Genomic DNA, 25689 nt, shown 5'->3' with positions numbered 1-25689 from the left:
TTAAAAATTAACAATAAAAAATTGCAGCATCCACTTTAAAGCTCAATATTTATTTCTTTACTTACCAGCATAAAGAATCTGAATATTTTCTTCATTAGTATTTAGCCCCAACCACCCCCCCAAAAAAGTCACCCCCTTTGGCCACCTCTTGCTAAAAAGTCTAGTTCCGCCACTGTGAGCAACTTTCCAAAAGGTATTGATAATCTGCCCATTCACAGATGAAACTCTCACTAACTGTCCACGCGTCATCAAAGCAGCGCCAATAGCGAGCGCGCCTCCCTGCTGTGCCAAATATAAAAGCAGCTGCGCTCCGACTTCCACGCATCGGTTTGGCTTTCCTCAAGCAACGGCAGCTCACGGATCAGCGCACAGATCGTGATCCTTGCATGCTTCATATTTAAAAGCAGAATGGATTTAAACTTCACGCTCTCGGAGCGCAACCTGGCCGGCTTTGGCGCGCTGGCGCAGCGGCTGTTTGGGAACAAGTCGCTGTCTCCCGTTGGGAACGACACGGGCGCTCCCAGACCGGAGGAAGAAGACCTCGAGGTGAACACCGACATCTACTCCAAGGTGATAGTCACCATCATCTACGTGGCTCTGTTCGCCGTCGGCTCTCTGGGGAACTCCATCACCCTGTACACCCTGCTGACCAAAAAGAGCCTGCAGAACCTCCAGAGCACCGTACACTACCACCTGGCCAGCCTGGCCGTGTCGGACCTGCTCATCCTCGTCCTCTCTATGCCCATCGAGCTCTACAATTTCATCTGGTTCCACCACCCGTGGGTGTTCGGGGACGCCGTGTGCAGGGGCTACTACTTCCTGCGGGACAGCTGCTCCTACGCCACCGCGCTCAACATCGCCAGCCTGAGCGTGGAGCGCTACATGGCCATCTGCCACCCGTTCAAAGCGAAGAGCATCATGTCCCGGAGCCGCACTAAGAAGCTTATCAGCGCCATGTGGATCGCGTCCTTCGCGCTCGCCACTCCGATGCTCTTCATCATGGGCCAAATGACCCGCAACGGGGAGAAGATCTGCACCACCATCGTCTCCGCTGTCACCATGAAGACCGTGCTGCAGGTGGGTGGAGATGGTGTGTGTGTGTGCGCGCCTGTGTGTGTGTGCTTCCAGCTGCTGGGTGAGAGGGGCTTTTGCGCTTCCGTCTCAGCTTCTGGTCTTTGCGCAGCGAGAAGTATGGAGCCTGAGATATTCACTGCAAATATTTACACATCAGAACTTATAGAATAACCAGCGGTGAAAGGACGGAGTGTGTGTTGTGAGAGACGGAGGAATGCGATGATGAAATTTGTGGTTAAACTGTGGAGTGAAGGCTTTACGCACGGCTGTGTCCGATTCCAGTTTGCGATCTGATGTGTGCGGACACAAGACTGCACAGGAATTTACAATGTTATGTAATAGGGTCTATTTTGTTAAAATCTGACATTAACTGTACCATAAATCAGCATTGTTTCAAACTTCATCAACATAAAAAAAAACATGAATTTTCTTTTTTCATTTAAAGTGAATAAAAGGATTTAAGGTTAAATCCATCTGTGCTGAGGTGTGATCAAGCTATTTTGTTCGCTTCTAATTAAGGTTGGGCGATAAGGAGTTAAAATTTATTTGTATTTGTTGTAATGATAAAAAGGTATTTAAAACAATGTTCTCTTTGTATACAATATTCTATTGCTTTGCTAAAACAGGCTTCTTCAGGACACCGGTTGCATAAGAAAATCTGAATTTAAGCATCAAGCTTCACATAGTGAACAGAAATTGGCTTTTTGATTAATTATTGGTTTAGAGTTACAGCCTGCGGGTGTTTATTATAATCTTTAAATAGAACGTCACTTAAGAAATCCTTAATTAATGTTAAAAATAACATATTTAGGGTTGGAGATCTGAAAACCATTTCTTTTGTAATTTAATTGTTATTTTGTAATTAGCATTCTTAATGCCATGATGAATGAATATTAATGTACATTGTGTCTCTTCTTGATGTAATGAAGCGATATTTTCAACCAGATGGCAAGAGTGTAAACCTCCCATGAGAGGAGTGAGAATTTCTCTAAGAACACAGAGGACTGCGTGTCCTGTACATGGAATGGTGGGAATTTTCAAATGACTTATACAATATGAAATTTTAAATTTTAAAATTATTGTGTAAAATTAAATTAGGAACGCTGCAAACAACAAATCATACCCAAGTTGTTTTAACCAAACAAACAGGTTTGCTCACATTAGTACACTAAGATCTAAGATATAAGGAGTTTGTAAAGATATCTCAAATTTACTATGTTTTATAAAATCCATTCTGCTTATAAAGAACTCCACTTTAAAAATTCAGGAGGCTTCACTGACCTTTGGGTGGCTTCAGAAGCCACCGAGCTACAGATGTGGCACATAATGAGTTTTTGATTCATGTCTGTCTTCAGATCTCCTTTTCTTGGTCTAACATTTTTGTCTGTTAAATGCTGCAGCTGCTTCTCCTCCTACCCTCTTTCCTCTTCCTACCATCTTTACATTGCACTGATTTAAAGGCAAGAGATAGTAAATCCTCAATCTACTGTGGTGCTAAACCGTTCAGTAGTTTATAAATTAACAACAGTATTTTAAAGTCTATTCTTTGAACTCCAGGAGCCAGTGGAGGGACTTTAAAACTGGTGTTATGTGCTCTAACTTCCTGGTTTTAGTCAGTACATCAGCAGCAGCATTCTGGATCAGCTGCAGCTGGAGGATTGATTTGTTGGACAGACCTGTGAAGACGCTGTTGCAGTAATTAATGTGACTAAAGATAAACGCATGGATGAGTTTCTCTAGATCTCACTGAGACATAATTCACCTGAAGGCCTTCTGTCTTCAGGTGACAGAAGGCCGACTTTGTAACTGTCTTTATATGACTCTGAAGGTTCAGGTCAGAGTCCATCACTATACTCAGATTGCAGGGCTGATCGCTAGTTTTAAGCTGTAATAACCAGCTTTTGGTTGTTCTAACCCAAATGTCTGTCACACTGTAATGGAGTTTTTCCGCTGCTTTTGTATCTCTTTGATGTCTTATTTTGTCATTGATGGTGTAAGATTAGCTGAGAAACACTGAATTTTGCTTCGCTGGATTAAAAATTGCCGAGATGACTAGATAAAGTTCTGCCACAGTTTTTTGGGGGTCTTTTGCTGCTCTGTGCCAACTTGCTGTTTGCCTCATCTCCTCATTCCCTCTATCTTGTCTTTGTTCTTCTCCTTCTACTCACCATGCCATCATAATTATCACCAAATGGAGCTGCAGCGTTGCTGAAAGATTGTATTCTAGGTTGCTTTGATTAAATTCATACATAGAAAAGGCACAAGCATATATTTTCGCTTCACAGATGAAAATCTCTTCCAAAATATTAATTCTACAGAAGAATCAGTGACCAAGACAGCCAATACCTTGCACATAATTTTGTAAGAGCTCATGCGTTTCTGATGTTTGCATGCACTGAGAGGTTGAGCCTGATGGTTTTAGCACCAGAGGCACTACGCATTTAGCCTCTTTCCACAACAATCAGTAACTTTGAGCGGTGAGACAGTACATGTGTGCCTCACTAGGCTTGTAGATGCTTGGAAAGACAAAGTGCAGAGGGGAGGGAGGAAGATGGAGGATGGTCCTTTGTGGATTAATAGGAGCACAGAGTGAACTCTGCTCAGGGTGATAGTCCAGCCTTCTTGAATTCTTTCTCTGCTTAATCTGCACCGTAAATGGCAAAAATAAATAATGCAGCGGATCGAGAATTCCCTCTGAAAACCAGAGGGCTGGCAGACATGGCTGGCAGACATGCAACACTTGGAAGATGACTATTTTAGTTAAAAACAAAATCCTGACGTTTCCAGAGTTGGCATTTATTAATTATGGAAAAGATAAATATCTATTTGGAATGAACTGTTGTGGGCACATTTCTTGCTTTGTTTGTCTTAGTTTTGTGTAAAATCTCACACAAACATTCATGACTGAATACACAAAGAATCATTTTCATACATAAAATATGTTGGTTTAAAGGGACACTATTATGAAATTTCCAGGCACATTTTGCCTTTTTATAAAATTAACAAATAACTATTTTATCTGCAGTTGTTACAAAAATGCTGTATAAATCAAATATGACATAGAATACTGACTTTGTAATTTAACACCTTTAAATTGGGTCTCTGTCTCTTTAAATTCTCCTGCTGTCTCTGAAACTCTTCCTTCAGGAAGACATCTTAACATGGCTCCTCTATTAACCCTTTAACAATATTTTACCAGTTTTGCACTGAGAAGTAGCTCTCATGAATTCGGCAGATGCACGTTTGCACAAGTAATTTGCTGATTGCCGCTGACTAGTCTGAAGGAGCTGAATGGGGGAGGATTGCTCTGGGAAGCTTGGAAACTGGGATCTTGAGGAAGACGGAGCTAGATCCACCTAAGTGTTTTTAAACAGCTGAATGGTTGCCATAGAAATTAAAGGATTTCTCAACATGCACAAAAGAATCAAGCCAAAACTCCAGGTATGTTTTTGATGAAGTAATAATATTATAACATATTGTATAGCTCAATAGGGACATGAAATACGCCTTTAAATTTATGCAATTAAATGTCAATTAAATAACATTTCAATCAAAGATCGTGACAGTGTAACAAAAGGAACGGTAGAAAAACAAAAAAAGAATCAAAAGACTTTTTTAACAGAAAATGTTATGGTGGAGAAATGCTGCCACCATAACAATTGATTAAGTATCGATGCAGAATGATTAAGAAACAAAATCAGCTGTAAAGCAGTGGGAGGACACTAAAAGACAAGTTCTGTAAAATAACAGCATGTGCAGCTTTTCATATGCTTATATAGTCTGATAACAGAGGCTGGTGGAAGTCAATTTAACTCACACTTTAACACTTCCTGTCTTGCCTGCTGTGGCTGCCTCTTCCAGTAGATGGCACTTGAAGTTACCTGCATATAAAAAGTTGCATCATAGTTCCTAATAGTGATACTGATGAGAATGGGAATCTAGGAAAGGATATGAATATGACATTTTTCTCAGCATCTGCATCCACTGCATGCATGTTGCTTCTTTTTTATTCTTCTCTTTCTGACCTGACAGTCCATGTCTGTCTACTCTAATCTGTAAAGTACTGCATGTGATTCTGTGTTTAAAATAACAGACACTGTGTCACTCTCATCCCAAGTTGTTCCTGCACTCCTGTCATCTGTTGTGGATCAGCTAAATTCAACCTAAATAAAACGATACGTCTGACAGTTATTATTATGCTTTGGTTTTATACTAAAGCTAAAAGGGGCAAAATAAGAGATAAATAAGCAATGTGTCTCAGCTGTGGTTAATTACTATAATTTTAAGCTTTGACCAGGCGTCACGGTTGTATGTTAAGTGCCATTTTCACAACAGCACGCTATGAATATTTGACAGAGACAGACACAAGCAACTTGTTATAAAACAAGAATAAAGAGATTAGGCACAGACTCCAAACACACACACAAATGCACACGCACACACACACCTCCTTGTATTTTCATCAAAATGATGACTTTGTGTTGACTTCAGTTTATTTTATTAACTCCATTTATGCCCAACCCAGACAGACTGTTTCCCCTAACCCTGATCATTTGTTCCTAACATTAAAAGGACTGCATTCTGCAAAATTGACTTTTTTGAGCTCTTACATCATGTTATAATATTATTCCCTCATCAAAAATAGTCCTGGAGTGTTGTTTTGATTCTCATCATGCATGTTTAAGAAATCATTTGATCTCCCTTGGCAACCATTCAGCTGTTTAAAATGCCTGGTGGACCTAATGCCACCTTCAAGGCACAGCTCTGTGTCCAAGCTTCTGACCTTCTGCCTCACAGAACAGCTCTCCCCCACTCAGATCCTTCAGACTAGCCAGAAGCAATTAGCAAACATGTGGTGGAACTGTGCTTCTGATGAGCTCATGATAGAGCTACTTCTCAGTGCTGGTGGTTGGGTCTATCAGTCATATCTGTCTCACGGGAGAGCAGAAGAGAACAGTGGGGGATTTTTAAACTTTTGCTGATGTAGATACATTTAGGAATCAGCTTCACGTGTAAGCATCGGCCGCTCACCGATCTCACAAAGGAGGAAATTGGTGCAGATAAATCGGCTGACCGATAAACCACAGAAGGTAACATAGTTCCTTGATTACGCTATAAAATTATTCCATATGCCCCTTTAGCCAAAATATAATTCACATCAGTACACCTAACTAGTAGAGTGCAGCAGGTCTGTGAAAAAAAGCGAGAACCAGGAACAGGTCCTTACATTCCACAAATAACCTCTCCTTGTGGGTAAAAGTGCTCTTTAAGTAGTAAATACAAGTACACACACAAACACACGCACACACACAAACACGCGCACACACACACCCACATGCACACGCACGCACACACACACACACATTTATCATCATTATCATGCAGTCAGTGGAAAGCTGACTGGATGTGATGATTTCTGTCCCTGCCTGGCCAGTTAATACCTGCTGCTAATATATAAATCCTTCCTCAGTCTGTTCCAGATAATTAGATGTGTTATTAATTCATGAAATACCAGTGCAGTTTAATGTGGATTCACCACGTTGCCTCATACTGATCTGCTTGTCCCCTCTCAGTGTCATGATCTGGGTTTCTGTGTGTTTATTTTTGAGTTCTTCTGTGTTCAGTCCTGTTTTCCCTGTGTAGTCCTGTTCCCTGTGAGTCTCTGTCCTCCCTGTTGATTGCTCCCCAGGTGTGTCGTATCCCCCTGATTACCCTGTGTGTATTTAAACCCTCCTGTTGTCCGTGTTCCTCGTCGGGTCCTTGTCGTAGTCAGTGTCTTTTGTCGTTTGTCGCGCCAGTTGTACTGCTAAGTCCTGGTTTGTGTTCGCTCGCACGAAGTCCTGTCGTTCAGTTGCTACCGGTATTTGGCTGTGTGCCTGTCTCTCTGCCGTGCTGCCTGTTTTGGACTGAGTTTTATTTTCATCATTAAATATCATCATCATCACCATAACCTGGGTCTCGGTGTCTCTCCTCACCACTTCAACCCCACCTTATGACAGAAGGACCCGACCAAACCGGTGAGGATCGCCATATTATGGACCCGTTGGGTAATGGAGATGTCGCCACCCTGCAAGCGACATTAAAGGAGTTTGGGGAGGCTATGGCCAAGCCGAACTCTGCCAGTCGTCGGCTCGGTTTGGTAACCCGGTTGGTGTTCGAGCTGGAGTACTGGGTCCCGCGACTGCCGCATCTGGGGCTGGAGAAGCTCCTGTTGGAGGCAGAGTGGGAGCGCCAGACTACTCTGGCCGTCATGGCGGGCGACCCTCTGCCTCCCAAGCCCGTCCGCCCGTCTCCAGCCACCTCCGTCCGCCCGTCTCCAGCCACCTCCGTCCGCCCGTCTCCAGTCGCTACAGTCCCCGTGGTGCTGGGGTTTCAAGGAGCCAGGCTGTCCCCGGGACGTCAGGCGGCACGGCTAGTGGCGTGGCCCGCATCCGAGCTCCCCGAGTCTGCTGCCGGAGCGCAGCCGCCCGAGCTCCCCGAGTCTGCTGCCGGAGCGCAGCCGGAGGAGACCGCCGGACCCGCCTCCACGTCTCTGCTTCCCGCGCCGGCGGAAAAGACCGCCGGACCCGCCTCCTCGCTTCCTGCGCCGGCGGAAAAGACCGCCGGACCCGCCTCCCGTCGCCCCTCTGCCCCCCCTGTTGGGATGATTTTTGTTTTTTGGGACTGTTTTCTGGACTCTAGCCCTCCTGCCATCGCCCCTCCGCCCACCCTGTTGGGTCGTTTTTGGTTTTTTGGACTCTTCTGTTGGGCGTCTGGTAGCCGCCCCTTGAGGAGGGGGTACTGTCATGATCTGGGTTTCTGTGTGTTTATTTTTGAGTTCTTCTGTGTTCAGTCCTGTTTTCCCTGTGTAGTCCTGTTCCCTGTGAGTCTCTGTCCTCCCTGTTGATTGCTCCCCAGGTGTGTCGTATCCCCCTGATTACCCTGTGTGTATTTAAACCCTCCTGTTGTCCGTGTTCCTCGTCGGGTCCTTGTCGTAGTCAGTGTCTTTTGTCGTTTGTCGCGCCAGTTGTACTGCTAAGTCCTGGTTTGTGTTCGCTCGCACGAAGTCCTGTCGTTCAGTTGCTACCGGTATTTGGCTGTGTGCCTGTCTCTCTGCCGTGCTGCCTGTTTTGGACTGAGTTTTATTTTCATCATTAAATATCATCATCATCACCATAACCTGGGTCTCGGTGTCTCTCCTCACCACTTCAACCCCACCTTATGACACTCAGGTTGATGTTGATAAATATGTATGCTTCTTTGCAAAAAGCATTTGCCCGCACTCTGCAGGTCTGACAGCTTCATCTCTTCTGAGAAGCATGTCTGCAAGGTTTAGGAGAACATCGAATGTCATCTACAAATGAAGAGCATTTGTAAGGTCAGACACTGATGAAGGACTGTGTCACGAGCTCTCCATCCAATTGTTTTCTGTCAGTCTGAGGTTAGAACTCTGGCCAATCAAGTTTTTTCCATACTAAGGTTAGTCGTCTCACAACAGGAGGATGAAAATGATCTAATATGTATTATGCTGAAGCACTAAGAATTCATTTCTCTGGAGCTAATGACCTGAGCACATCTCCTGCAGAAGGGCCCTGCACCATCATCCCATTTGGGCCAAATTTTACTCTAGACCCGGTGAAGTCACCAAAGTCCTTTTTCCCACAGTGGGGCTCTGGTGGTTTTTATTCACAGCTCTGCTGGGTGGGGTTGTCTGATAGATGAACAGTCCCAGCATCAGTAGCTAAATGTGATCTGCAAGTAATACAGACACAACACAACCAAACAATGTCAAGGAAGAGAGCCAGAAAAGACTGTGAGCAGTGAGACAGTTTGTCCCACCACAAGTGGTGGGTCAAATTTTTTTATGGCATTTGCTGTTTTGATGCATCCACTGACTCTAGCCCCTAGCCAATCAGTGACCGGCATTTTTCTGATGCTACATCTTTAGTTCCAGCATGCTTGAAAGCAAAGTGACAAAGGTTTCAAATAAAGGGGCCGGGGTACTATAACTGTTACTAATGGAAACCCCTTATAACTGAGTACAGCTTAATCTAGCAGCGTTGAGTAGCCACTAGTGGAAACGAGTCAGGAGTACTGTTGTCCTGGTAACTATCAAACCCAGACTCCACAAATGGACTCTCATCTCTCTATTGGTCTAGACTCCAGAAGCTACATGGTTTTCTCCACTTAGTTATCTCATGTCTTTTTCTCCTGTAGCATTGTCCTGGGTTTCCTATGTGTCCTGTCCTCAGCTTTAAATAGTTTTTTTAACATTTTATTCAGATTGTTTTCTTTTTGAAAAATCTGACCTTTTTTCTTAGATGTTTGCAGCAAAGACTGAAGTACCTAAACTTCTTCAAGCACCATGTGCTCTGCCACTTCTCGTGGACGTTTTCAGTGTTACATCTTGAGTCCAGTCTGGATGACGGGACAGTTTCTAAATGTTTACCCTCAGCGTTTTCCCTTTAAGAAAACAGAGCACCTTAAAAGTGTTGGTGTAGTACCGTAGAGCAAAACATTGGTCTGCTTAAGATTGAGGAAAATGAACTTACTATGTAAACACATTATTTTGTGGTATTTTGTTGTGACAACGTTGAAGGTGGGAATAAAACGTAATACAGAAATCTTCAGACTTTTTGGAAATACATGTTTGTGCTCGGTCAGAGCTCCACAAACAGGAATACTGCTTTAAAAGTAAACCATAATCATCATCAAAAAGGCAACTTCAGTAGACTATCTATGTCAAGTACTTCCATTTCTACATCTTAACAGCAGAGAAGAATTGTCTTTTGAATGCATTAATGTTTTTTTAGGGCAGTTCAGTGGTGCAGGAAGACGGTTCTGGTTTTCTGACCGAGGCTTTTGTGCTTGGAGTTTCCATGTTTGGGCGTGAGTCTTTTCTGGTGTGCCGACTTCTTTTCACTCTTGAAGAAACATATATGACATAGATGTTGTTTTGACAGATGAATAACATCTTCTTGAAAAATGTTAGGTGGAAAATATGGACTCAGATTTAGTAACCAGATCTGTTGTAAATCAGTAGCAAAATACAGTCCAAATAAGAAAACAGTCAAACCCACAAAATTAGAAACTATGGAACTGTCTTTTATGATCTAGAGCTGCACCTTCACATAAATCTGCATAAGTGGAAATTATTGAAAAGAGCACCCCGTTGGAAGAAAGTAAACTTTCTCCAGTTCCCATAGTTTCCGTATATTTTCCTGTTAGATAAATGTTTTTATTCCGTCGCCTCAGTGTGCACTTAGAGAGAAGCCTATGCACTTTTGAGCTTGTTTGCCTTTGCAACATTAAGTGGCTTCATGCTGTGATGCAAGGGGGCAAGTTGTTTGTGCAGCATGGTGAGTTTGAACTGCAAACCTTCCACTTCATCCATGAGGAAAGACTTTTGCATTATTCCTTCTTTGCTTGGTTACGATGCATGTCTTCTTCCCTCCGAGTGGCGTTAGTTTCAACAGTGTTAGCGTTTTTCCAAAAAAAGGGCTTCTTCAGGAGACTTGGGACCGGATTTACATAATCTATAGACTGAAATGTAGTCTATATCCATCTAAAAACCAGCCCAAGCTCAATCAGCATGGACTAAGAACATCTTGCCACATGTCTGTATTAGCTCTATACATATCCAATTTCCTTGCTCCTGCTGAAAGTTTCTCCAGAGCATGATGTCGCCAACCACCATGTTTCATAGTTTTGGGGTCATGTCTAATGTCCTGATATATTGTTTCATGGGTGTGCGTCCTCCTTTGTATGTTTGCTTCATGGCTGTAGCAAACTTTTGAGGGATCTCTTCCTTGCTGTTGCTGTTGCTCTTTCACAGATGGTGGTTGATTTTCTGTGAGATGCTAAAAGCTTGGAATAGCATTTTATAACCCGTAATAATAATACCCTGATGCAGACAAAAAAAAAAAAAAAGAAAGTAAAATTTAGTCTGTCTACAAACCTGTGTGTCGGTTCAGTTGAAGTTATTTCTGGTGCAGTTTGAATTCATGTGAATGGCAAGTGGATCAGAAACCGCTCCAAAAGCAGGAAGTGAACCAAATCACAGGGCATTCTGTGTAAATACAACTAAAACAAGCGTGCAAGTCAAACATTTTCAGGTGAAATGGCTCCTGTTTATTTATTTATTTATTTATAAAAGACAAAAGAGAAATCCTAGAGCTGCTTAAATCTGATATCACTTCATTGTCGTTTACATTTTGTGAACAATGAAGCTGCACTCAGTGTCTTCTTCACAGATTTTTGTGTCATTTCCGTCAGTGAATCCTGGCATATCGGCACTATAAACAAGGTGGAACCAGGTTATTCAGAGAGTTTGGTCGGTTTGACTGTGCAGTGTGAATGTGAACTACAAATGGTGCAATTTTGGTCCCCAATCGAACTAAGTCCACCTGACCACTGGGTGTGAAAACATACCAGATTTCACTGAATACATTGAAGTTTTGTGGTCGTGACAAAATGTGAGAAGTTGTAGTAGAAGCATGAATAATTTTACGAAGCATCATGGGTGAGGGAAGGTGGTTTTACTGCGAGCTGAGGTTTTGATGTGTGTAATGTTATGTTTTCCTCATACACGTCTGGTTTTTCTCTCTGTACTCCTGCATCTACCTGCAGCCAAAAAGCAGTCATCACCGGTTGCTTGGTGACTGTAAAGTGACCTTAGTAGGAGATGCAACTGTGGATGTTTGTCTCTGCACTGAACTGCTGAGCTCTCTGTGGTGTACGCCACCTTTAAACATGATGATTGTATCAATTGGAGGTAATTCCACTGAATTTTAATTCTATGTCCTATTTTCTGTTTTCCATCTTTCCAGCTGATATGCTCTGTGCTTTCAAAACTATAAAAATAGCCAACTTTTAAGCCAGAGTTGGCTATTTTCAAGCCACTTTGGCTTAAAAATAGCCTAAGTTGTCGTTTAACTATTTTTAAGTAAGATTAATTATTACGATGTGTTCTTTTTTAAGTTCTGGTGGACTGAACCCCTGAGCGTCTCCTCGTTGTTAAGCCCGAGCCAAAAATGTCTCCTTACAGCTGCAGTGATTTCAACTCTAAGGGATCTGCTAAATATCAAAGTTATGTCAGTTGTGACAGGATGCAGTAACTTTTGAGGCTTTTCTTTAAAGATTCGCCAGGGCTACAGTCAGTTCACTGTCCTCCTGCATGGCCTCACTGAGACGACCAGGCCAAGGTCTTGTTGGTTCACCTACCATACAGAACGGCTGTGTGTATAAAAAGCAGCTCAAATCTGAGCCCTCAAACAGTCAGCCAGAGAGAAAAAAACAACATATAAACTGAATGGATGAGCTGCATCTAAACCCTGGTCATGTTTTTGAGACATAGGAACAAAGGCTGAGATGATGTACTTGCAATTAAGTTACTTTTTTTTGCAAGAAGTTCATATCTCATTCTGGTCCAATGTAAAGTTGTATTTTGCAATGAAAACAAAAAATCATTCTGGACATTTTGATGTTCCTTTAGAGTAGTTTTACATGTCAAATATCTTAAAAAGAAGAATGTCTAGTATTAGCAGGACGGACGGATGGATAGATAGATAGAGATAGCTTTGTGTAAAGCAACCTAGCTTGTCTGGCATAAAGATAGGGCCAAGTGTGTCATCTCTCGAAATGTCTTTTACTTCTCGACTGCTTTTCTTACAAATGTATAATTTTACGATTTTCTTTTCAAATAGTTTAAACAAAAAATACAGAAATGGAAAACCAAGCCCCCAGTATGAACTAAACAGCAGTCACCACAAAAAGCATAAAGTTCAAGTCCAAAATTCAAAATGACCTATTTAAAAAACATATATACCCATTAAAAAATGCCAAGTAGTGAAATGAATAATGTCTCCCAGTTTTAAAGACATGCAGTAAAAACAGTGTTATGTTGGAAGATAAGGAAAAAATACCTCATTAATTCTTAATGTATTGACAAGTACACCTATAATCAATATAAAATACGTATCAAATCATTTTTCTGAAATGGTGTACGAATGCATGCTAGAATTGTATTTTCTTTTGTTAAAGATAACATTTCAACAGGAGAGATCTGCTTTTCAGACTCTGATTGGGAAAACAGTTGAATTGATTTTTCAGCCTGAGAACAGAGCAGCTTAATTTGTTTTCTTCCACTTTTTCTCCAGTGAGTTTTTGTTGTAAGCTTTATTCATTGCTGTTTACTTCACCTGTTTGGATTTCAATTTGAACAGGTTAACAAAAGGATCACAAAGCTTCCTATGGATATTGTTCAATGCACTGATGTTCATGTTAGACACAACACCAGACAGAAACCAGGTTCATTTACGTCACTGATTGTTTCTGCTGGAAACTATAAAACAGCACAGGACACGCTGCGTTTGGCTGTGGAAAGACTTTGGTTTAAACACTGTCAGAAATGTTTAAATATTTGGATTATTCCCTGCTGAAAGTGTGATGAATACCGTTTATTTACACACAAAGACCCGGGTCAGGCGGATCATCAGGGATGAGACCCTCAGGAGAAAAAAATGCGGTCGAACAAATATTTTAATATTTTAAAAAGACTTCAGTGGTGGAGAAAGTACTCAAATAATGTACTTAACTAAAAGTACAAATACACAGACAAAAATGTACTCAAGTAAAAGTAAAACTACCACATTAACATTTGTACTTAAGTAAAAGTTAAAAAAGTACTGGCATTTAAAAGTACTTGCTGAATGCATTACCTAATCCCTAATACAATATCATTAAGTGTACCGATTGTATTTAATTTGAATACATCAGAAATGTGCCATTTTAATAAACAATGCCACAGATAAAGCATGTTTTATTTGTGTTTGTAACATAGATTAGACTTAGATATGTGATTCTATCCATCATAATTTCAGGGATGGAAACATCTTGTCTCCTGTCCTAACATAGCATGAACTTCACTTTTTTTTGCCACTAGTGGCTTTTATTTTGAAATAAATCCAACAGAAAGGGGATGGAAAGAAGATGGGTGGGGGAGGACATGCAACCGAGTAGCAGAGTTGTAGTCAAGACCAGCACCCCACGCTACGTGACACAAAAAAATTAAGTTTTACCTATCAAAATTACTTCTCAAATTGATCTGAAAAATCCACATTCACATAAAGCACCTAGATATTAAATACTTAGAGCTGAAATAAATTTAATCAGTAAAGATCCGTCCAGAAGAACCGGATCGTTCCTGAATGTCATATCACTATATTGCACTTTGGTCACAGCGTTGTCCCATATATGCAACACCTCAGTCAACACCTCCACACAATAATTCAGCAGGAGTGACAACTTTTTTTCATCGCAGATGCAACATGTGTCTCTGTACAGCTAGCTTTGCTAGCATCACGTCCACAGATCTTACCTTTCTTTAAGCTTTCCTTCCCAGTGACGCTAAAAGTTGGACTAAGTCCCCACCGTCTGTGAAAGCGAAGCGCTGCTGATTTTACATGTCCCCATATCTGATGATTTATGCAGCGCTATTATATTACTGACGATTAGACAGACTTCTTCTCCCGCTCAGAGGAAACCACTGCGCATGTCTGGAGCTCCGTGTGCGAGTAAAGGTGGAGGCGATGGGTGACAACAGACACTAAGTCACGTTATTCCTTGGATTTTACGGCGCCACCTTAAGTCCCTGTACTTCACATTTTAACGGAAAAAAAGAGCAACGCGACTTGAATGTAACGAGTAACGCGACAGTTTTGTAGAAATGTAGTGAAGTAGAAAGTACAGATACTTACTGTAAAATGTAGTGGAGTAAAAGTAGAAAGTACCCATTATTAAATCTACTTAAGTAAAGTACAGATACACAAAAATTGTACTTAAGTACGTCCCACCGTGGAAAGACTTCCACGTGTTTAGGACGACTTTAGCTTTAACGTTTATGCAGTTTCTAATTGTTAGTGTTTCCTCATATTAATGATCTAAAATGTTAGTTTACGACACGTCTCAGGCATGTAAAGATTCAAAAAATAAACAGACATGAAGAAACAGTAAATGAAGCAGCGTCTCATAAAAAACATTTTTATGTCAAAAAAGAACCAGAATACAACATTAAAGCCTGGGTATTTGTTGCTCATCATGATGTTTAGAAAAGTGGAAATATAAATAAACAATAAAAACTGAAGAAAAAACTTTCGCAATTTATGTTACATCAAGAGAATTAGGACTTGATTTGGTAATTATGTGTTATTCACAATACTTAAACTGACTTACAGAGTCTTAAGGCAAACACAAAACAAAACATACAACTAAAATAAATAATGAGTGAGCATATTTGTATACTCTCCTAAATATACTTTATTACACATTTCCACTACTGCTTACATTACCTTCTCTAAGTATTGGGTTGATACATTTGACATAGAAAATAATTGATTTGAAAAATTATTTCTTCTGCTTGAATTTTCTAGTTTGTATTTATGTTATTTATGTATATTTATTCATTTCGTTATTTTTGTCTTTAAAGTGCCAGAGATTGCAGGTTATTTCAGCTTCTCAGGTTCTAAGTAATCTTTTTACGAAAAGCTTACTTATTCTTATTTCTTCAATGGATGCTTTTCACTTTTACTTGAGTAAAAATATCTTGAAGCGTTGCTAACAATATAATATTCCTGAGATGTATTTATGTACTTTCATTCTTGCAGTTTGCCTAGTATCATTCATTATTAATAATAATTACTATTAATTAATGCTAATATTCCCGACGTGACTCCACAGCAGACACTCTGGTGTTTTGCTGATTATCGTCTTTACATCAAAGATGTAATTCAACAATGGGAAATAAATCTTTTGTTGTGGATGGAGCCAGACGTTAGCAGTGAATGAAATGATTAGAACAGACCATGTGTCTATTCTGGCTGTTGTTTTGTCTTTGCAAGAATATATTCATTAGTAACAATAAAGGACTTAATGGGAGATGTTGGATGGCTGAGATAATTGATTTTTCCTTTTTTTTTTGTTTAGCTTACAAGTTTTGTCAAATATGCCTTTGCAGCACACTTAACATGGACTTCCTATGCTAAATATTTTAGTTCCAATTAAAGTTATGTTCTATCCTTTGAAAACACAAACCAGGCTGTCCATCATGGTGTTAATATAGGAGCAGCTCTAGTACCAGTGACCTCACCTTGAGTACCAACACTTCCTGTCTAGTCCTGAGGAGCTTCTATTGCTGTGTGGTGGAGAGTATTCTGAACTACGTCGAATACTGAACTCAAGCTGCACCTAATTCAGTTTCATAGACACACACACTTTTTTAAATATACATAACTATATATCACATAAATTACTTTATTATTTATTTGTGTATTAGATTCTTAAAATCCAATAAACAGTACAAATTTGGTTCGAAATTCGGACTTGAATTTCGTACTCAAATTCGGATGAAATTCGGAATTTGAGTCTGAAATTCGGACTTGAGTCAAACAAGCTGAGGTGGTATGACAATAAAAAATTCTTGAATCCTAGAGAACAGAATGTTTCTCAGATTTGAACGTTTTGTGTTCTTTGTCTCTCAGCTCCTGTTTGACATGAGGATTGTAGGTATTCATGGACTCGTCAGGGCCACTAGATTACAATGTGCACACAGAAAGCAGAGAGGAACGGAAGGCAAAGCTACTATTATACATACATAGCCGTGGCAATCTTGTACAGCACCTTTCATCAAGATTTATGTAAGAGAGTATTTAAAAGGCTTAAGAGAAACACTCTGCACGGCCCAGATGGCTGGAAGTCTGACACTCTGCACTTGCATCCTTTTCTAACCATAATCCTGGCAATAATATAATGGTCTTCGGTATTTTGCATGAACGATTGATTCAAATATGTGATTCATCCACAATTATGTGAAGATTTGAGTTACCTTTCACATCTGACAAACCGTAGATTTATTTGGTAAGCCAAAAGATGTGTGCATTTTGAGTTATTTTGTTGTACCTGATTATGTTTAACATTTTGTTTTGAGCTAAAACACTGACTTTAGATCTTATAAAGAAAGGACCACTTGAGAATAACTCTAGCTGAGAGATGAATATTAATGCTGCAACATTCATACAGGCAGCTCCCAGACATGACAGCCAGGCTGTTAACACCAACAGAGCACATTTACCGTCTCATATGTGCTGTAATGCTGATCCAGGCTGAAACCTGGGGGCTCAACCAAAAAGAAATCTGAGTAAAATTTAGTCATAGGAGGCGAGTGGGACTTTGTTTCTGTGTAAAACAAATGTACACATTTTAGTTCATGTTCTGTTACCCTGAAATTTAGAGTATTTCAGTGTAACAAAAGTTTTTTTTTACACTGGTAGGAACCTCTGGTAGGAATCCTGTGTTCTGCAGTAAGATGCTTCATGACTGTTAACTTATTTTTCATTTCTACCAAGTTGTTGATGTTTTTGGTATTTGGTGCATTTGCTCATTTTAAGTATTAATTTGCTCTGACAAGAATTTCCTTTTTTTTTTTTTTGTAATGACAATAAGTGCTCTGTGATTGTTGAATGCTATCTTGGTAGCAACTCATTAATTCTGTTAATGAGGCTGGACCAATTTAGGAACTTCAACTTTTTTATTAATAGAGGTCCCTGACATCAGGTGTTGGTGGAAAAAAAACAACAAAGTAGTTCATTAAATGTCATCATACCAAAATATTTATACATTTTCCCCTCTTAGACTGAATCTGTTGGCCTAATCATATCCAAAGTCTGCATGTCTGCATTATTCTTAATCTTTACCTCCTCTGTCTGCATTTTGTTTTTACCGTCATAACAGCAGTGTGAGCATAACACTGACGGTAACTCCATCTTCAATAATTGCTTCTTCCACTGGTGTTTTATGGCCTTTGAACTCAACAATCAGCAATATCAACATCATTACCCAAAGTCAAATTCCTGCACTGTCAGCACTAATTAACCACTGACTGAAACAAAGCTAAGAATTCGTCTCCATCCCAACAACACAGAGGAGCCACTACCCGTAAAATCTTAAATAAGATTTAACAACGCTAAAGCAACATCAACTATGAGCTGCTGCACAAATAAAAACAACTGATCACTGACAGGTGAATAAAGTCATTATTTCTCCATATTTTTTTATTAGCTTTGTATAGTTAAAGCCTAATGTTGTATTAAATGAAGATTCTTTTGAAACATGTGAACATGTGTAAACAACTCATTAACTCTGTTAATGTTACACAGACAAAGAAGAAGAGTAGTGTTAAGATGCTGGAGGTGGTGCTAATGGTTCAAAACCTCGATCCATTAAAACACTTCAGTATTCATGCGAAAGTCAATAACCGATCTGTTCCTTTCACTCTGCGTGTTTATAGTTCAGAAAATTGTCGTGGCAGTAAAGGACATCCATTGTCCAGTCTGTTGCCGGGGATACGTTACAATGAGATAAACAGTTCTATGAAAAAGTCTGTACAGCCACACTGAAGGGTTTTCATAATATGACCAGCACATTTATAGTCACAACACAGCATCTCAACCGGATGTAAGTCCGCACTTTGACTTGGCCGCTTTGATACCTTAATTTTGCTGGATTTTTATCTGAAGCATTCAGAAGTGAACTTTCTGGTGTGCTTTGAGTCATTTTCCTGCTGTACAAGCTCACGGCGCTCAGGCTTATAAAGTCACCAACTGATGGACAGATATTTTCCTTTCGGATCTTCTAGTGGACAACAGAATTAGTGGTTCTGTACATGAAAAAATGTTTTTCAGGTACTGAAGGAGCAAAACAGGACCTGCTCACCACACTGCTAATGTCTTTGGGATCCATCCATCCATTGTGTAAACACACACACACATATATATATATATATATATATATATATATATATATATATATATATATATATATATATATATATATATATATATATATATATATATATATATATATATGTGTGTGTTTGCCAGTTCTTTGGGCCTGGTGCCTGTCTCAGTCATTGGGTGAGAGGTGAGGTATATCCTAGACGGGTCTCCAGCCCATCGCATGTCGTCTTCAGGGTCATTAGGATGTAGTTTGAGAAATATGAGTTAGGCCTTTATGATTTTTTCAGTCATAAATGGTTTTCGCATGGATGTGATCATAAAGCCAGCATGCTTTACCTGCCCCCACCAAACTATGTGTCCTTTGTTTTTTTTTTTTGTTTTTTTTCTACACCAGTAACAGTAAAAGCAGATTAAGTGAGGTTTAGAGTTGACACACTGAACTGGACATGAGGAGATGTTCACCAACTGCGTTGTCCCTTTACCTGCCCGTTGCCCTCACATAATATTATTTCCAAATCATGATGCCTTCTCATGTACTTTCAAAGTTTTTGTAGGTTTTAAAACTTTTTAAACACAAGAACATGGTGGGCTGCTAGTGGACTGTCCTAGCAGCCCTACCGTCAGGCTTAGCAGGTTTTCTGGGCGAATCCCCTGAATCTGAGTCATTTAAAGACTCACCAAAGTGCAAAAACTGAGTTGAGGACTTAATTTTGCACCCTGGATCATATTCTATTGGCAGACTTTGTGGAGCTGGCTGGTTTAACTGGACTGAACTACACCTTTGTTTTAAAGGTCAGGAAAGGCTAAAGTTGGTGCTTGAAGAAAGAATTTGTTCTTTCCAGTCCACATTGGAAACCTAGCAGGGCTCTCAAAATCTGGTTCAGCACAGGGGGTTGGGGGGTTCTGCAGTAATATAGAATTCAAGTAAACCTATGAGAGGAAAAATGCAAAGCAGAAATTGCAGATCATTGTACATATTAGCAATGGTGTAGTTTAGCAGCACTCTATGCTGTAAATGATCTGTTACTGTAACCTGAATCTGGGGGATGGTTCATTACAAGAGATTATTTTGTATAGTTTCATTTTTATTTACAGGAAAAAAGAAAACAAATTGAAAAACTTATTGTAACATTATGCTTTATACAGGGCGAAACTTTCTGGCCGCTTATCCAAGCCTGTGTATCAAAAGAACAATAAATAAATACAAAGTATTTTATTAAGTAGAAAACAACTGTTGCCTTCTACTTAAACAATAGTTTGCATTACCAAAGTACACAAAACTTTATTGCTATTCCACTAAAGTCGAAAAAACGCAATTTCACAATTGCATTTTTTCCAGTAAATAAGAAACGCAACTAAAATCACATGTTGATCAAGTGACTCGTGATGTGGAAAATGTTTTTCCAGTGCAGTTTTGCAAAAGACAATCATTTTGATAGGGCCAAAAGAACCACCTCATCCTGGCACAAAAATCTTCTGAGTTTTTTCAAAATTGTCGTGTTTTATTTTCATAATTACACATTTTTACGGTCAGTGAAAATACAGCTATTGTTGGACGCTAACAGAAGAAATGATGACCCATAACCAGTTGGTTATAAATCTGTAGTGACAGAGATAAATCAGACCAGTGGTTCCTGAACCCATAAAGTAATCGGTGTTTATGACTCACAGATGTCTGCTGGCACTCAGTGACAGCGACATTCAAGTCTTAATGGGACCAGTGGTGGTCCATTTCAAGTCTTTTTGACCTTCCATTGACTTTTTCTTTTAATTAATGTAAAATCTAAAGGAGACTAATTTTCACTGCTTGCTCCTTCATCCTCCACCCATTGAATCTGCCTAATATCTCAGTTTCCTTCCACTTCATTCCTAATTATCCACATCTACCAGCTTTCTTGGCTGCTTTTTTGTGATTTTTCTTCCCACTCAGCTGGAATTTGGTACTCACAGAGAAGCCAGAGCTCACCTTGCAGATTTTTACCCCCCACCTCTTCTCCCTTTCAGCTTCAATCAGTCATCAGAGGCCAGGAGGAAAAGAAAACTTCAGAAGTCAGCCACCTTGTTCATTAAGACCATTAACATTTTTCATCCGTGATTATCCCCTTGAAAAACACCATCAGTCCATCTGAGCATGCGCCTGTCTGAGTCACGTATTTAAGGGAATGCTGTCGGGAAGGAATGATGGGAAGGCCATTACAGGTGCATTGATTACGCAGATGCCTAACCTAATTACCACTTGACACATCTGTACGCATTTTAATCAGACAGCCAGCTTCATCGTAGTTGCCGTAACTCCTGTCTGGCTTCACCTCCTCATTTAATCCCCTTTGTGTCCTTTTTCTTCCTTGGCTTTCACTAATCTCCTTTGCACATGCCTTTTGTTAGTTTCCATCAGCAGGAAAACCTTCCAGCTTTTTCACACTTTGACTCACTTCAACCTCAATATTTAATGTATTTTGTGGTTGTTCTCCACGATATACCAATATTTTGAACACATTCAACTAGGACTGGACAATAAATCACTAACAACATATGTTGAGGTGGAGATATGATCAACATCCATAGATAGAATCCTGGACCTCATGGCATTCTGGGGGATGTAGACAGAGGAAAGGCTTTGTCTGCTCAGCCTCTCACAGCGAGCTAAGCTAGGCTGGTGGCATCAACTAACTCACTCGCTCTTTGGTTACCTAGCAACAAACGACTGAGTACCTTGCACAGCAGCAGTTTTATGTTTCATCACCATGCCTCTTAGCTCCTTTAAAATAAACAACAAATTCATGGAGTATTAACTGTGGATAAAAGACAAAATGTGATGCCACCAGACTGGCAGTATATTTTGTATTTTATATTGTGATACATTTTTCAACCACATCATCCAGCCCCTACATTCAGCCTTTCTGTTATCTCTTCTGCTCTCTCTCTCTCCAAGCTCACAGATGAGAACAATATTTCTCAATTTCTGACCACCTGGTCACTTATCAGGGCAAATGAAGTTAGTAATGATCTAATCCTGGACAACAGGTGTTAGTTATGGAGTGAAAAGTATAACATTCCAACTTCTAAGGGAGTTTTAGTTTAGTTTAGGTTTACTTTTTCTTTTTTTCTTTTTTTTTAATAGTTCAGCTCGGACCATGTATGAATCAGTCTCATGGGGTCCTTGCTTCAGAGCTGGATTAATGGCTTAACAATGCAATGTCAGATTTAATGAATACATTTCCCACTTATTGAGCCTTGTTGTCATGGCAGCCCATGCAAAAAACTTAACCTTCTGCAGAGCAGGTTGGTTTTAAGATTAGAGACCAGCTCTTTGTCCATAATTTCTCACATCACATGGCTAAACTACTTTTTTTTAAAGTGTTTTCTTAAAAATAATATTTTCTTAAATGCATGAAAAGGAAGCATCAGTACGTTGTTGGAAATGCACCATCCAACCTTTTTATTCCCAGACATTCCTCTTCACTCTGCCCTGGTCTGATATCTGCAGGTGATTTTATTCTGAGACTGATGTCTGGTACTGAACACTGAGCAAAGTCAATACATTAAACATTGCTCATGTATAAGTTGTATTTGATATCAGTCTTTATTATTTCAGAGCTGTAATCTCTTAGAAACCAACCCACCTGCTCCTACAACTGCTAAAAACTGCAGATCAAACCTGAAGCAGGCTCCCTCTAAAACTGAAATTGCCTTTTTATTTTCTTTACTCTTCTAATCTTTACCAGGCTCATGGAGGGCTGGTCCCTTTCACCAGTGAATGATTACAACTGTCAGAAACAACCCAACCCCACAACACTAAGGCCAAGCTATTAGGGATAGAAAATATAATCAAAATTTGACATTGTATACCATTTTAATGTTTCTTTTTTTTTTTTTTTTTTTTTTTTGCTCTGCCTACCTGGATCACACACTGAGCACCAAGAACCAGGTTGGGTTGGGGGGGGAGGGACAACGAAAAATCAGGCTAATGAAAACTCATCTTAATTATAGTAATGACAGTAACAATATTTAAAATGTTGATATATGTTAATGCTAATAATAATCAACATATGTAAAAAAAAAAGTAACACATTTACTGGCCAAGAAGATTAACCTACTTTGCGCCTCTTCTCCAGTCTCCTACATGCCACCTACTGTCTACTATTGTAGACCAATAATAATAATATAATAACAATAATGCATTTAAAAGCAGTTATTCAACACTAATCTCCTCAAACCAATAAAAAAATGTCTTAATTTTTTAAGAAATTTGTCTTTTCATTCAGCTAAATGCTAAAACAAAGACGCGGTTTTTTTTGTTTGATTTTTTTTCAATTCTATCTTCTGAAGTCAGAACTCGACGTACATTTCTTTCATATTCAATAACATTGCCTTTAAAACTAAATAACTTGGGTTAAACATTTTGAGTATCCTTTCGCAGTTTAAAGTAGTTTGCTGTAATTTTCACTCTTTCCTCCTGAAACAACTGGCATAACGGTCAGTGACTCGATGCAGTCTGCTGTGTTTCCTTGTGTAGGAACGTTTTAAGCTACTTTGATAGCTTACTGCTCTGTTTGGACTGTCTGTATGATTGGACTGAAGCAATGTTTTTTGTAAAGTACCTGGAGAAATTTGCTATGAATTAATGCTATACCATTAAACTGAATTGAATTGAATAAATAAGTCTGATCTGTAGGCCGCCTGGCTTCCAGATTCCTGCTCTCTGCCCAGAAATGTTCTACTGGTCTGAGATCAGAGCTTTGTAATGGCCACTCCAAAACATTAACTTTGTTGTCCTAATTGTAACTGATTTGGCTGTATACATAGGGCCATTGTCTGTTCGGAAGATTAATTTGACCTGAAAAGACCAACTTATTTTCAAAAAATTTCCAGCATTTGATTAAAGACATGGCATTTTTAGTGCATGTAAATGTGTTAGTGTATGTAAAATATTCCTCACCGTTCTCCCTCTTAGGCAGTATAGATTATTTTGATCATGCTTACTGACTTGGAACTGAAAAAGACTTGCCCTATTTAATGTCAAACTTCTGGTTTTAACTGTTATCTGAGTAATGATGATGTCACCTAGTATTTGTCCAGACTAACTCAACCAGTCTGTAACATGTTGCCCTTTCCTAAACAGGTAAATGCGTTCCTGTCCTTTGTGTTGCCGATGGTTGCCATCTCCGTGCTCAACGGGGTCATAGCCAATCAGCTGGTGCGGATGTTCCAGGAAGCTGAGCAAGACAGCCGCATGTCCATCACCAGGGGAAATCCCACCATGCTGAACATCACAGTGGAATCCAACCGCGCTCAGTCGCTTCGCCATGGAGTTCTCGTCCTCCGTAAGTACAAACCGCTAAAACTTAAAAATCCACAAAAAAGAGGTTTGAAGACGTCAAAAGTACGTTTGTCGTCAGGTGACCGATTTTCTTCTACCTTTCAAGTCTCATCTGTTGCAACTGCATCCTTTTGAATTCTTGTGCTCACCTTTAGTTATCAAAAGCCAATCACAACTTTAAGGTCAAACAAGTTTTAGTTGAAAATGTTTCACAATCAAAGTGTGAGAAAATGGTGGGAGCCATTTGAAATGTAAGTAAGGTAAGAATTGGCTCTACAATGAATTTTTGGCATTTTCATTTTTGGCATTCAGCAAAATTTCGCTCAACACATATATTGCAAATGTGCAGCTGAATAACAATAAAGTCTATGTCTGTGTGATTGCTACTCTCACAGGTGGGTGAAAACGAAGCAGTCAGAGATTCCTTGTTACAAGCCCATGAATTCCTTTTATATTTTCTGTGTCATCTGTAGAGAAGCTCTGTTGAAATTCTGGGCACAGGAAAGTGACTGTCCAGCCTGCATTCAGACCCTGATCCTTTATGGGCCGCTGACGTTTGAAGAGACCACAACCACTGATCGCCAAAATCCACAAAGACTTCAGATCTCCTTTAAGATGCTAATCACACATTGAACTAGTTTTTATTTTGTAATAACTACTCTCTGCTCCATGTCTGCACTTGGTTCACAAAGCAGTTAGCTCTGACAACAGACCAGGGCAAAGATACGCTCATGTATATGGCAGCTTTCACAACTTCTTTGGTTTCTGGTTGTAGTTTTGTCTCTTACCAATCCAAATCTAAATCTACAACCTACATATGGTCTACCATGCAAACTAACATAAAAATCTCAGAGAAAGCACCAAAAATGTTTGTCTTCTGGCAAAGGAACAAAGACGTTCTTATAAACTCACTTTTAAATCTCTATTCAAGACCCAACTATTGTTTTTAATCTTTGTAAATCTACTATAGCATCGTTGAATGTCTTTAAAATATAGACATAAAAATAGTTTCCCCACAAAACACAATCAAGATGCTTCATTTAATTGTGGCTAAACAGCATAAAGATGTAACGTTTGCTTGGCAGCAGCGTTTGAGGGACCGATCTTCATTTCTAAAACTTTGATATATGGTATGTGTTGATTTTTAAAAAAACACCTAGGAAGTGGTTTGCATACATTTTGTGCAAAATTCTGGATTGGGTTTGACCATCTATGTCAATGAAAAAGAACAACTTTTTTTTAAGTTTTGTAGCTGTATTATTGAAATTAAATCATTAAATCTGCTCTTCAAAAGTGTTTTTTTAGTCAGAGTGAGAATACTTTAACATGTAACTGCTACACATCTAACAACAAAGACATCCAACAAATAAAAAAAAGATTGTAAAATTACAGAGTGAAATAAGAAATTGATTTCCTGCGGTTGGGAGAATACATACAAGGCCAAGCGCACCATCTGTCTCTCAGTTTTCATTATCAGTCATAAAGGAATAAGTGACATATACAGGATGAATCTGGAGAAAAACCTGG

The 25689-nt window shown here is 39.6% G+C and overlaps 1 protein-coding gene across 1 annotated transcript; it reads left to right on the top strand.

Moving 5' to 3' along the window:
• Positions 1-344: 344 nt before the first annotated feature.
• On the top strand, positions 345-24565 carry LOC106919833 (neurotensin receptor 1 (high affinity)). Its single transcript, XM_088007491.1, has 4 exons — positions 345-1090; positions 7074-7354; positions 23965-24166; positions 24558-24565. The coding sequence occupies exons 1-4, from the start codon at positions 409-411 to the stop codon at positions 24563-24565; spliced, it is 1173 nt and encodes a 390-aa protein (XP_087863617.1). The 5' UTR covers positions 345-408.
• Positions 24566-25689: the final 1124 nt, after the last annotated feature.

The sequence above is a fragment of the Poecilia mexicana genome, unplaced genomic scaffold (genome assembly GCF_051168715.1).
Source record: "Poecilia mexicana isolate PSO_F unplaced genomic scaffold, ASM5116871v1 scaffold_7, whole genome shotgun sequence".
NCBI lineage: Eukaryota > Metazoa > Chordata > Actinopteri > Cyprinodontiformes > Poeciliidae > Poecilia > Poecilia mexicana.
The sequence above is the reverse complement of the archived record's forward strand: the minus strand, read 5'-3'. Positions and strand labels throughout refer to the sequence as shown.